At 42.4% G+C, this 12,133-nt stretch overlaps 1 protein-coding gene and 1 non-coding gene across 2 annotated transcripts; both read right to left on the reverse strand.

The window, feature by feature from the left end:
* Nucleotides 1-945: 945 nt before the first annotated feature.
* trnat-ugu (transfer RNA threonine (anticodon UGU)) lies at nucleotides 946-1,017 on the reverse strand. The gene has a single exon. It is a non-coding gene; the product is annotated as a tRNA-Thr (tRNA).
* A 2,116-nt stretch (nucleotides 1,018-3,133) lies between these two features.
* On the reverse strand, nucleotides 3,134-11,134 carry hhipl1 (HHIP-like 1). The gene is made up of 9 exons (XM_062397061.1): nucleotides 10,768-11,134; nucleotides 7,745-8,391; nucleotides 7,456-7,599; nucleotides 6,916-7,244; nucleotides 6,120-6,246; nucleotides 5,230-5,375; nucleotides 5,025-5,106; nucleotides 4,345-4,427; nucleotides 3,134-4,238 (listed from the first exon to the last, which is right to left on the reverse strand). The coding sequence occupies exons 1-9, from the start codon at nucleotides 11,059-11,061 to the stop codon at nucleotides 3,676-3,678; spliced, it is 2,415 nt and encodes an 804-aa protein (XP_062253045.1). The 5' UTR covers nucleotides 11,062-11,134; the 3' UTR covers nucleotides 3,134-3,675.
* Nucleotides 11,135-12,133: the final 999 nt, after the last annotated feature.

Raw genomic sequence — 12,133 nt, forward strand, 5'->3', positions numbered from 1 at the left:
GATTGAGAGTAATTTGAAGTTCCTTCAATTTAAATGTTGCATAAAACACCAAGCCGGAGCTGCCAACATCAGTGCGTACATTAAAGTGTCTGTATGGTTAATATGTAAGCAGAGCTTTGAAAACACCTGCACTGCTTGTTTGCAGTCAAAATAAAGATACTGAGGACTCCCTCTGCTGTACAAATAAGTTAATTGCCTGAATCTGTAACAGTATTCAATAAAAGACCAGAAAAGAGTAAAGGGTGATCAAGAGAGTCGATGTTTTGTCAGGAACATGACAGGATTTTATTTGGATTTGTGTTTGAGTTGAGGTTGAGTTTTTAAGAAATTAACCCTAACCCATGAAAAGTATTTAATGGATAATATATACTAATACTACCGGCTATTTAACAGCAAGCCTTTGAGATGTGGCAGTATCAGGAGAGTCAGGACTGACAGGCTGGATACAGAGAACCAGGGTGAGAGGTTAAGCCACTTTTTTGGCAGGGTGCAAGGTGCTCAAGGGCTCAAGCCTGGCTCCAGCGCCTGAGAGGTGATGCTGTGCATATCAATGACCTTCAGTGCACAGAGGAAAGTTTTCTCAAACAAACACTGAGTGGATGGGATAAAAGGCATGTGTGACTTTGTGTTTGCCTTGGTGTTTACACCACATTCTCTATCCATGGACGATCTGGGACTTGTGGTTTCTTTGAGGTGATTTTTTTGACTATATACTTTGACTTGAATTAACGTGCAACATTTAAACAGTTCAACAAAATAAATGTATACAACATTCATCGATCCACTGTGAAAGACACTGTTGTGTGTGGCACCACAGGGTGTCAGTGGTGAGCTTTTTGCTGGGTGTACTATGATCGTGTGTACTGACCTTCAGTATTACATGAGTGCCGGCTTTCAAAAGCAAACAAACACACGGAGAGAAAACATAAATAGTGATCAACCTGAAGGCCCCAGCGAGGATCGAACTCGCGACCCCTGGTTTACAAGACCAGTGCTCTACCACTGAGCTATGGAGCCCGTCTGAAACTCGTCCACATAAAAAACATATTTAACCCCGGTTAATGAATTATTATGAGACTTAATGGTCAATACTTCTCTTCTGTAAAGTGATAGTTGAGAACATCTGTAAAGACTAGAATTGAAGCTTTTATTAAAATCACATACTAGCATGGCAGCCGCCGGGGGCGTTACCTTCTCATGTCAAGTGAGGGGCGGCACGAGCACTTAAAAAAAAAAAAGAAAAAAAAAAGTAATCTGGACCGCGAAGCGGTTTTCTAATATCTCTCATATCACTATGTGTGGAATTGGCAAATTGGCACCCCCTGCAACTGCAGCGCCCCTGCCTGATGCTGTGGGAGAAAGGGGAGGGGGCGAGGGGGGCAGTTCACCTCTAGGTCTCCCTAATGGAACAGACAAGGGGGGTCCACTGTGTAGTGCAGTGATTATCAAACCGTGTGGCGCGCCCAATGTTTTAACGTACGCATCTCTTTAACGAGGGAGCAAACAAATCGTTCTATCGCCGTAGACAGGGTCTGCAACCCGCGCTATCTGCAGGGTATTCCTGAACAGTGTTGTGTGTGTCGCGGACACCACATACGCACAGGCGCCGGAGCTCCGCCCCCCACTCCGCTTACAGGATGATGTGCGCTGCAGGATCATGTGCGATGCACGATGATGTGTGCGGCAGGATCATTTGACGCACATCATGTGCGCCACACTGTTAAGTGGGGCGGCATTGCTAGCTCTACGTCCAACACTCCTCCTTTATCCGGGCTTGGGACCAGCAAAATGAGCCAAAAGAGACACTCTGGCAACTTTATCATAATTTATCTTTTTTTTTCAGGGTCCTGAAAGGGTTCAGTTTCACCACGTTCCACACTAGAGGTCTGGAAATGTCTCGATTCTAAGATGCATCACGATGTGGACTCTGCATCGATGAAGAGACTGAACTCAATGACTCATGAGGTGCTGTCATTTGCCAGCAACTCCGAACACAAAACACACGACGTTGCTCAGTCGTGCCAGTGACGGTGAAGCCAAACTGCAAATAGCTCTCGTCATATTTGCAAAGCTTTGGCTTTTTCGCAACTGGCGCATCGGTACCTGACTTATACGAATCAGAAACTTGTCCATGGTTGTGTTTGTTTGCTGATACAGTGACTGTGATGTTAATCAAGTTGTAATTGCAACGTCGTGGTCTTGTGAGTGTGTTTGTATGTGTGGCTGGGAGCGACTTAAGCCTGAAACATGCTTCTGCGACTGCGTCTGCGTCTTTTCACGCCGCTGTGGCGCAAGACTCGTTTTCATTCATGCTTCCCCAACCGTTGCGCGTCTTACAAAGCAATTCCGCGCCAGAACACTAGGCGGAGTAATGCTTTTTGTCGAGACGACCTTAGAGACGCCTTCTTTCTTCTTCGTCGATTGTTTATTTACATAGCCACTGCGGCTCCTCGTAGCCTTTTTCTGGCGGACAAATCCGCCAGTCAGTGACAGGTTATACAAGTGATCATACTATCGGATATCTTCTGCCAAGTGCTCTTCTATTTGGTCCATATTCGTTCTTCTAAATCTTCCGTGATTTCTGCCGGTATTATGGGGCATGAAACCGGAAATGCAGCTCCAGAAGGGATGTAGAGCAGACCAATCACAGCCTTGCGGGCTGAGTGAGCTTGCGGAGCTTTGCCGTAAATTTTAGAAAAGGGGGTCGACACCCGTCGGCACGTAAGGAGGGATACATAAGCACGTAAGGGACCCGGAAGGGCTCTTGCGCTTACGGGCCCGTGAAAACGCAGAAGCATGTTTCAGGCTTCACTTCTTCTGCTGCAACGCACATCATCCTGCTGCTCACATCATCGTGCAGCGCACTTCATCTTGCCGCACATCATCCTGCGGCGCACATCATCCTGCACCACACATCAAAGGAGTAGGGTTGGACCTAGGGCTAGAAGTTCCACCCCACATAACAGCCTTTTGATTAAATTTGATATTCTCACATTTAACAGTACAGGACAAAATCGATTTATGTATGTGGGTCTAGATACCGCATTAAAGTCATGACTATGTTTTGAGAAGTGAAGGCCTATTTCAAGGCAAGATAAATAAAAAAAAGTCAACAGAAGAATACGGAAGCATATTGCATTCACTTTCATTTTTTTATTTTTTGGGGCATTTGTAACTTATACTGTGTTGTGCATTGTTTTGTTTTTCGGGGGCGGGGGGGGGGGGGGGGGGGGGGCTGCTCGGAAGGGGTCTCGCCCGGGGCACAATTCCATGTAGAACCGCCACTGCATTCAATAGGTGGTGAACATTCAACACATTACGACATACTCTGTCTAATATGTAACTGTAATAAATCAATGCTAAACATAGATTCAAATTCAACATAAACGTCTGTCATGAAAATATAAAATTCAAATCTAATAGAAACTTTTGATTATATTTATTTACGGTTGGGTATAATTTGCAAAGTGCCTCTGCAAACAAGTAGACGATATTAGTGATGGAAGAGCTTGGATAAACAGCGTTGGGTGTCATCAAAGAATAACAGCTCATTTATGGGAAGTTGAAAAGTCCTCTTAATAGTTTTTTATGACAGTGTTAAATTGATGCTTGATTTTTAAGAAAATAGGTTTAGTGTTAATCATTATAAGCTCTGACTTTTTAGTAGTCATACTTTTAGACTTCAACAACATAGTCTGAGTTGCCACAGATCACCCCGGCATCTTCATAGTGGGCACAGTTATTTGTCCCAACGCCGGCGTGTTTGCAGTCCAGCAGGCTAGACTCTGTCCCTTCACACTGAACATCATCCAGAAGAATCCGCAGATCAGTCCCCTCACCAAACTCTGAGTTCTTGGCTGCTTTCAGAGCGTATTGGAAGCCCAGCTGCCGGCAAACCACAGCAGCATTCTTGGTGGTCCATAGGTCGTCACACACAGTGCCCCACTCCCTGTTAATGTAGATCTCCACCCTTCCACGGTCATCGCGACCTTGTTCGTCTCCAACCAGCCTTACCATTCCACTCTGGAGCTCTGGTGCAGTTTCTACTCTGGATTTGTCCTTCCTGCGCCGACCTTTCCGTCTTGACTGTCTGGGTGGTTTGGTGGTCGTTGGTAGAGGTGTGGCCAGGTGTGGTCCTGGTACACCTAGATGGTCAATGAGCTCTTGGAGCCAGTCATGTGATTCTGTGGGTTGTGGCTCTTGGATTTTTTCGCTTGATGGCTCAACTCGAATCAATGCTAATGTTGAGACAACAGAAATGCACAAGACCCAATATGAATACAAACAATGTCAAAACAAAAACAAATTTTAATTCAGTGTCAGGTGTTTTGTTGATGGACTCACATTCCTGCGGAACAAATTTGATGAGAGGACTTTTTACTCTGACAGGTAGAGGGTCATAGTGACACTGTCTCGGTGGAGCACGTCTAGAAAAAACAGATTTATGAAGTATTGTTGCTTTTAGATACAAGCTGCAGGACTAATACAATGTTTTTTACCCTGTTACTTTGAGTAGCCTTCCTTTATGTAGACAGAAATGAGGAACAGTTGAAATGAGCTATAGTAAATGAACCATCTGCTGCTGAGAGAAATACAGAAAAAAAACAAAGCTGTCTGAAGCAACATTAGGAAGGAGAGAATAAGTACGGCCGACCTTTCACACAGCTGCCAACACTGCTTCATTTCCCCCCTTCTCTAAACCCAGAGACAGGCAGTATGACCTCAACATTTAGCACAAAGTTTGAGAACGTTATTTCACCACTGCTGAGAAAAGACAGAACTATCACATCCAAGCCAAGTGTGATCATGATACTGCATATCCCTTGAGCCTGCTGAGTGGAATGAGATGCCAGTGTGTTTAATTATGAACAGATGCGTGTCTTACATATCCATGACCTACAAGCAGGGACAAAACTGCACATTCTCAATTCACAATGAGCAGTTACTGGTCATGACACATTACAGAGGATTTCTTTGTCTAATGATGGTGAAATATGAAACTATATAATGGTTATGTTGATCACCTTGAGGGATCCACCACTTTATAAACGACTCCTGAAGGTGACGTAGCACTTGGTATTCCAGTGGACATGAAGTACAGCTCGCCTAATGGAAAGAAAAACACATCATTATATCAAGAGGACATTACACAAGTCACAACTGGTGAAGAAAAAACAATGTAGATTCAGTATCAGAGGTTTGGACTTGTGTGCATGTGCCATGCATTACCTGCTTCATCTTCAGCAAAGGAGATGATGTACTGGTGGTAGTTGTTTATGAGTCCAGGGAAGGCGCAAGTCCGGCCCATCCCCATACAGATCTCGTTGTATTTCCACTGCCCTGTGTTTCTGTCCTCCTGCAGACTCATCAAACGTCTAGGACAGGAACACATTCATTTAAAAATACTCCCTGCATTTCTACAACTATATTAGTTTATATAAGCAGAGGTGGGAGTCTAAGAGGTAAGAAAAATAAGGGATTTCTGCTCCTGAAATTGAAATTCTACCTGAAATAGGCTTCACTATTTTCACCATCCTAACTTTGTTTGTGTACGGCATTTGAAATATTAATCTACAAACAAACTCCAGTAATCAGATGGAAGAAAGTATTAATTAAATATTTGTATATGAATTGTGTAAATGTAAAAGTATAAATTGGCATAAAATTAAGTATAGCGCAGGTGTGTCACAGCAGTACTTACTGTTGGTACAGAACCTGAGTAAATGCACTTGTGGAATTGACAAAAAAGAGATGAAACAATTTATCTTTTTTTTTTTTTATATGAATTATTAATTGAACCAACATGTATGTTACAGCCCCTACAGTGTTAGTTTCCTTATGCTGTATTTCACAGTAAATTTAAGACTACATCTGGCTCTGGCCAGCACTTTTTACTTGATAAAGATCAAGGTAATCATGCAGTATAATTGTCGGATGAATTCACTGTGGCATGTCTACCAAAATCTTTGATTATAGAAGCTTTGCTGCACAGACTTGTGCCATTTCTGAAATCATTAAATGCAGATCAGGGAGGTGTCTAACAAACAACAAGTTCTCTTCAGGATTAAGTCTGGTATTATTTTGCCAACAAAATATGATATTTACCACATTAATCTTACCCGCTCATGAAGTCTCCAAATATATACATGCCATTCAGGTTGGGGTTTTCACAGCCACGGTATACGTAACCTCCAGTCACTGATTTTCCCATCTTGTGCGAATATGCATAAATAGGCAGGACATCATCTGTTAAACAAAATCTAAAGGTCATTATTGGTATCACTGTGGTTGTTCATCAGCTAGGTAGGCTTAAAAGGAATGCTGTTTAATCGGGTTGTCCAGTGACCAAAAGGTCAATGGTCCCATTCCGGTTGTTTTTAAGTCAAGATAAATCAGTTCATCTACTTTTCTTTTAAAGTTGACGTATCAGAACAAAAGACGTCTAATTTAGGTTTTGAAATAGATTTGCCCTCCTGCTTTAATGCCAAGCTTTTACACCTTACAGCTGAATCTGAAGAGTATTTCTCACTGAAGAGTATTTCTTTGACAAGATTTAGTCTGAATAGCAGTGATGTATTATTAGCATTGTGGTTTCTAGATATGTCCAGCTTAGGGAGGGGTTCGGTGCACTTGCAGATAAGGACTGATATATGAACAAATATTATTGTAAAAATGTACCTCTTTATAGTATTGGATGATATCCTCTTATAATAATAATTATAATAAATAATAAGTGCTAATTCCTATAGGTTCATTGAATGAATTCTAGAGAAGGCAGACTATTTGATCAGTATTTGTGGAGGGAGCTTGCATGGTCCTTGTATGTAGTGAAAAGCTCAGGCATCTGAGCCTGGTTTTGGTCTGAATGTGATCTTAGCCCACCATCGAAACAGAATTAAAGACTGAAATGCTTACCTAGTGAGCTGTTGGCACACAGTTTCTTATCATAGCAGGAGAAGCCCTCTTTAGCTCTCCATCCATAGTTCCGCCCTTTCTCTATGATGTCAATCTCTTCAAACTTGTTCTGGCCTACGTCCCCACAGAAGATTCTTCCCTTTCCTTCTTTCGTTCGAGGATCACCCCGGTCCACCGAGCACCTCCACATATTCCGGACACCATAAGCATAAATCTCAGGTCGAGCTCCTCTTTTGTGTATGAAGGGGTTATCTGGAGGGATTCTGTACAATGGGCCTCTCTCATTGTCATCCACATCAATGCGAAGAGCTTTACCCAAGAGAGCTGACCTAAAACAGATGTGGAAATATAGAAAACATATGACTGACCAATTATGTCATGTGAATATGCTCCTGCAGAGCTAAATTAACATTAATTAACATAAATGTATTTATTATGACAGAAACATCAAAATCATCTCTTATCATGATAATTTGGTCTATTTGCTATAATTAGATTGATTAAGCTTCAGATTCATCTTAATATCAAATATTTTCTTACTTGTTCTGAGCATTCCCATATTTCCCAAATGGGTCTCCTGCCATTCCACCGTCACCTGTGAAAATGTACAAGTAACCATCATCTGCAAAGAGCAGTTGCCCTCCATTGTGGTTGGATGCAGGCTCATCGATCTCCAGAATAACCCTGAAAGGACATCGGACAAGACAGATATGACCAGGTATGACTCCCTATTTGAGTTAATTTGTATGGTGCATGTATTGTTGTTAATGTTTCAGATGACTCAAAACCTATTGCCGTTATCTTACTTGGATCTACTGTACATACTCACCGCTCAGAGGTGTGATCCACTAAATTCATGTCATTGGCAGATACACGGAACTCACTGATCCTGATCCTTTCATCAAAACCCACCTCCACTGAGTAATACACATACAGCTTTCCATTGTACTTGTACTTGGGGTCAAAAGTGAGTCCTAGAAAGCCTCTCTCGTCTCCTTCCCATGATGATGTTAACACTGCCTTGGTAATGTTCAAAAATGGCCTCAGCAATTTGGACCGGTCTGGAAGGTAAGTCCATACCAAGCCCACCTGTTCTGCCACAAAAAAACGATGTGTGCCGTCGTTAGCATGGACCATGGCTAGTGGGTTCCGCAGACCATTGGCCACTTCTTCCAGACACAGCTGCAGACAGCCATCTGAGTCTGACTGAACTCGACCCAGATTCTGAGTGAGCTTTTGGTTGCTGAGGAGGTGTGGGTAGCAGTAGTCCACGTCGCCTAGCCCAACATACTGGCAGAAAAGTGCCTGATCTTCTTTGACTTTGGCTATGTGTGGGTCATCTGACAGGAAGGGGATGGCAGAGCTGCACTTTTTCCAAAACTGGAAGCAGTGGTCCTGACAGAGGCCAGGGATGGTGTGGACCGGGGTGCTCGGGTCCTCTGCATCAAAGAGGTGAGCTGCATAGGGAGAACATTCCTGAAGAGGTGGAGGAGTGATATGGGAAGAGAAGGGTTAGAACCAATGAGGAGAAGGACTCTGCACAATAGAGCTTTGCTTAGCACATTAGTGGCTTTTCGCCTCAAAAACTGAGTTTTCGTCAAATACCATGTTAGTGGCGTGGCGTTCCATTTTCACAACTCACAGTCACCCATGGAATTGCTGTAACTTCAGTATAATTTGTTGAGGAATCGGCATGGCAAAAAAGCTGAATAGCCCCCCCTAAAGAGCAGCCCTAGCCCCACGATTGACCGACATGTACAAAAATCAATAGGGACATGTTACATATCATTACGAAAAAACCATCTTCTGGATGATATGTTAGACCATCTGGAAATCGGCCATAATGGATTCGTTTTTGACCAATTTATTCAGGAAGTGTAATGTTAACTCCATTGAGATTAAAAGATATTTAAAGTTTTAGTGTATGTCACACGGAGGGACCGTGGTGTGGCGTCAAAGTTTGATCCTTAGCCAAAGATCAATATTCCAGATTCCAGATTCCTTTATTGGATATCCTTTATTGGTCCCACACACATGCCCACATGCTCAAGTGTGCTGCACATGGGAAATTGTGCTCTGCTTTTGACCCGCAGTGGGCAGCCATGGACGGTGCCCAGGAAGGAGACAAAGTTATCATAACTCCACTGTGCATTGTCCAACCAGCCCCAAATTACTCACACTTGATCAGAGCCCCGACCTGAACAGACTATTAGTCTGTATCTAGTGATAGTGATAGCGCCACCTACTGGGAACAGGAAGTAAGCCTTGTTTTACATTTTAATTCGATTTACATGAACACACAGTGCTGCTTATTGCCCTAGTTATTATAATTATTATTTTTATAATATTTATTAACTGTAGGGATGTAATATTAATGAAATAACTATCAACACAAGAGACCCTGGCCACACACTGTTGGCAGCAGTGTAAAATAATGTAAAATGGGAACACTTGATTAAAGCCTGTAAGCTCTGCTGTCAGTTCACTCACCAATATCAGCGTTAATGACACCATAATAAGGACATAATAACACTATATTCATAAAGATCCCCATTGTTTGGCTGTGTCTGAGCTTTTGTAGCATAAAGTTAGACACACAATTATCCAAACCATCTTGCCAGTACTCCCACTAAAAGCTCCTAGTCCTACTCTAGCTACATGTTTTGGATAATCATTGTCAGACTGTCCAGTTGTAGTCAAGGCATATTTGTAAAAGCGGCTTCTGGGACACCTTATTCCCCATCTATCAATCAATCAATCAAATTTAATTTGTATTGGCCATATTCACATATCAGAATTTGTCTCATAAGGCTTTAACAAGGACACCCTCTGGCTTTAACCCTCAACAAGACAAAACTAAAAAAAACAGGTTTAACAGGTTAAAAAGAACGTAGAAACCTCAGAGAGAGCCACATGTGAGGGATCCCTCTCCCAGGACAGACAGAAGTGCAATAGATGTCAAGTGTAGAGGACAACATCAGAAAGATAAGGGTATTTGCAGCATTGAATAGAATAAACACTTTGTAGCATTATGAATTATGGATTATTGTCAGTAATGGTAGAGTAACTCTACATCATGCCCTGAAGCATGATGGTTAAACCAGTTAATCATTCATAATAACTTCATGATAATAATACACTAGTAAGTTCTTAAAATCATTATTTATTATTACTATTTATTTAACTCTATTGGATTTCTGTCATTGTAAAACTAACGAAACAGACAAACGGTATGGATGCAGTACATGTTTAAATACAGGTCATTCTATGTCATTCCGTTTTTTCTCCTATTTTTTTACTTATTTTTTATTTAGTTTTCAAAAACAAAACAATATGCATTTTGCTTTCTTTGTCCATTTTTCTTTTCTTCTATTTAAGTTTGGGCAAACACAAACACATAATCGACATTAGACTGCAAACATCTGTATTTCAAGTTGTCAACTAGACAACTTTAAACTAAATAAAAACAAATTTACTTAATGAGATACTCTTGACCTTTTTTATCTAATTTAATTAGACAGTGCTGGTCAGCGGTTATCTACAATGTACGTGATCGACATCTAACTGCAGAATAAGTGGGTAGCACTGTGGGGTGTGTGTATTGGTGTGTGACTGGGTTAAAGGGAAATCAGTAGGGTCTGAACTTTACCTTCATTCAGCTCACTTTTGGCTTCTCAATGAAAATAAGAGCCAACCTCGTGACATTTCCCTGCAAGAGCACCTGACTGCATTCATCTGTTTGTGTGTGAAAGTGTTTTTCTCTTGCTCATTTAACGGCCACTGTCTTTGCTTTCGGCGCACGATGGAGAAGTTGTGCACTAAGCAGAGCGACCTTTGCCCATGCATGCCTACCTGGCACAGCAGCTCCAGGACGAAGCCCGCACAGTTTGCGTATCCGTAATAATCAAAATGGTCCATAACTTGATAGAACCTGGCCATCAGCTCCTGGTCCTTCTGATAATCACAGCAACCAAACTCCTTATACATGACGCAAAACTCGAGCTCCCTCAGCGGTCGGAAGGGAGGCTTAAAATCCAAACACTGCGGGTGTAACATCACAGGGGCGACCCACAGCATCGAAAAACATAAGACGCCGATTGGAGAGAGCCAAAGAGGACGCAAGGCTTTCCCGTTACACAGCCGCATTTTGGCGGGCGGTGGTGACCACGGAGGAGCGAGTTGTGCACTAGCGGCTTCCTGTGTGCACTTTGATCCAACCGGTCATCCGCTGAGTTTGGCGCTCTGACGTAGTGAACCTCTGTGTGCACTGGCAGTACCGTTACACGAAGGCACAAACTCACGCACACACACAAACACAAACACACAAACACACAGACACACACAAACAAACACACACGCACACGCTCATGCACTGTGACGGAAAGCCAACCAGCTGCAGAGCAAGGTTGCTACTGTCTATGGATCAGCCACATCATTATACAGCAATAATAATACTGCTGACACCCCTCCACACACAACATCACGCAACAGGCAGCTCATGGAGAGTTCTTGCAAGTTCACAGCTTAACTGAAAGGCAATCGTTTTATTAATACAGTTTTTCTCGATTGCTTAAGCACGATTTTCAAAACAGGGCCCGGTGTTTCAAAACACTACACACTATTAGCCCAACCACACACTCAATCAGCAGAACACCTCAGATCCTTTGCGAAATGAAACACTCTTGTACAAACTATACATTAATTCATCACCATATGAAACACACACGTTTCATATGACTCAGATCTGTGTGAGCCAGTTACACAAACTTCTCAGTGATTAGAGAACTGTAAGTGAAGTACACAGAGAAAGGGCAAATATATAATGAATTCACCAAACATTACACAAGACCGATGCTGCAGAATGATGACAATATAATCTATTTCTCTCCGTATACCCAAATCAGTCAACATGTCAACATGGAGAATCACAACAAAACATGTCCCAGTTGTCATGCTACTACAGGAGTGTGCATAACACTGTAAGCTCAGCAAATATCAGACAAACAGAAAATTCTGTACCCAGTACAGGTTTCAATGAGGGGTACCTGAGCCTGGGGCCAGAGATCGTAAACCCTCCAATGCCATGCAGAGAAAAACTCTTTGATTGGGTTTAGAGATGGAGAGTATGGTGGAAGGTATAGTACTGTAAACTGTGGATTGGTGCTGAAACCAGTTCTATGTATTGCATCTGGTGCATGTGGTTAACTGCTGTGACATT

The sequence above is a fragment of the Platichthys flesus genome, chromosome 10 (assembly GCF_949316205.1).
Source record: "Platichthys flesus chromosome 10, fPlaFle2.1, whole genome shotgun sequence".
Classification (NCBI taxonomy): domain Eukaryota; kingdom Metazoa; phylum Chordata; class Actinopteri; order Pleuronectiformes; family Pleuronectidae; genus Platichthys; species Platichthys flesus.

Excerpts from the sequence above, each read along its gene's own strand:
- hhipl1 (XM_062397061.1), bottom strand. The coding sequence starts at position 11,061 with ATGCGGCTGTGTAACGGGAAAGCCTTGCGTCCTCTTTGGCTCTCTCCA. Across the intron at positions 5,376-6,119 it reads TTTGGAGACTTCATGAGCGG|ACGTTTGATGAGTCTGCAGG; the intron begins GTAAGATTAATG and ends TTCCTGTCCTAG. Across the intron at positions 5,107-5,229 it reads CTTTGCTGAAGATGAAGCAG|GCGAGCTGTACTTCATGTCC; the intron begins GTAATGCATGGC and ends TCTTTCCATTAG.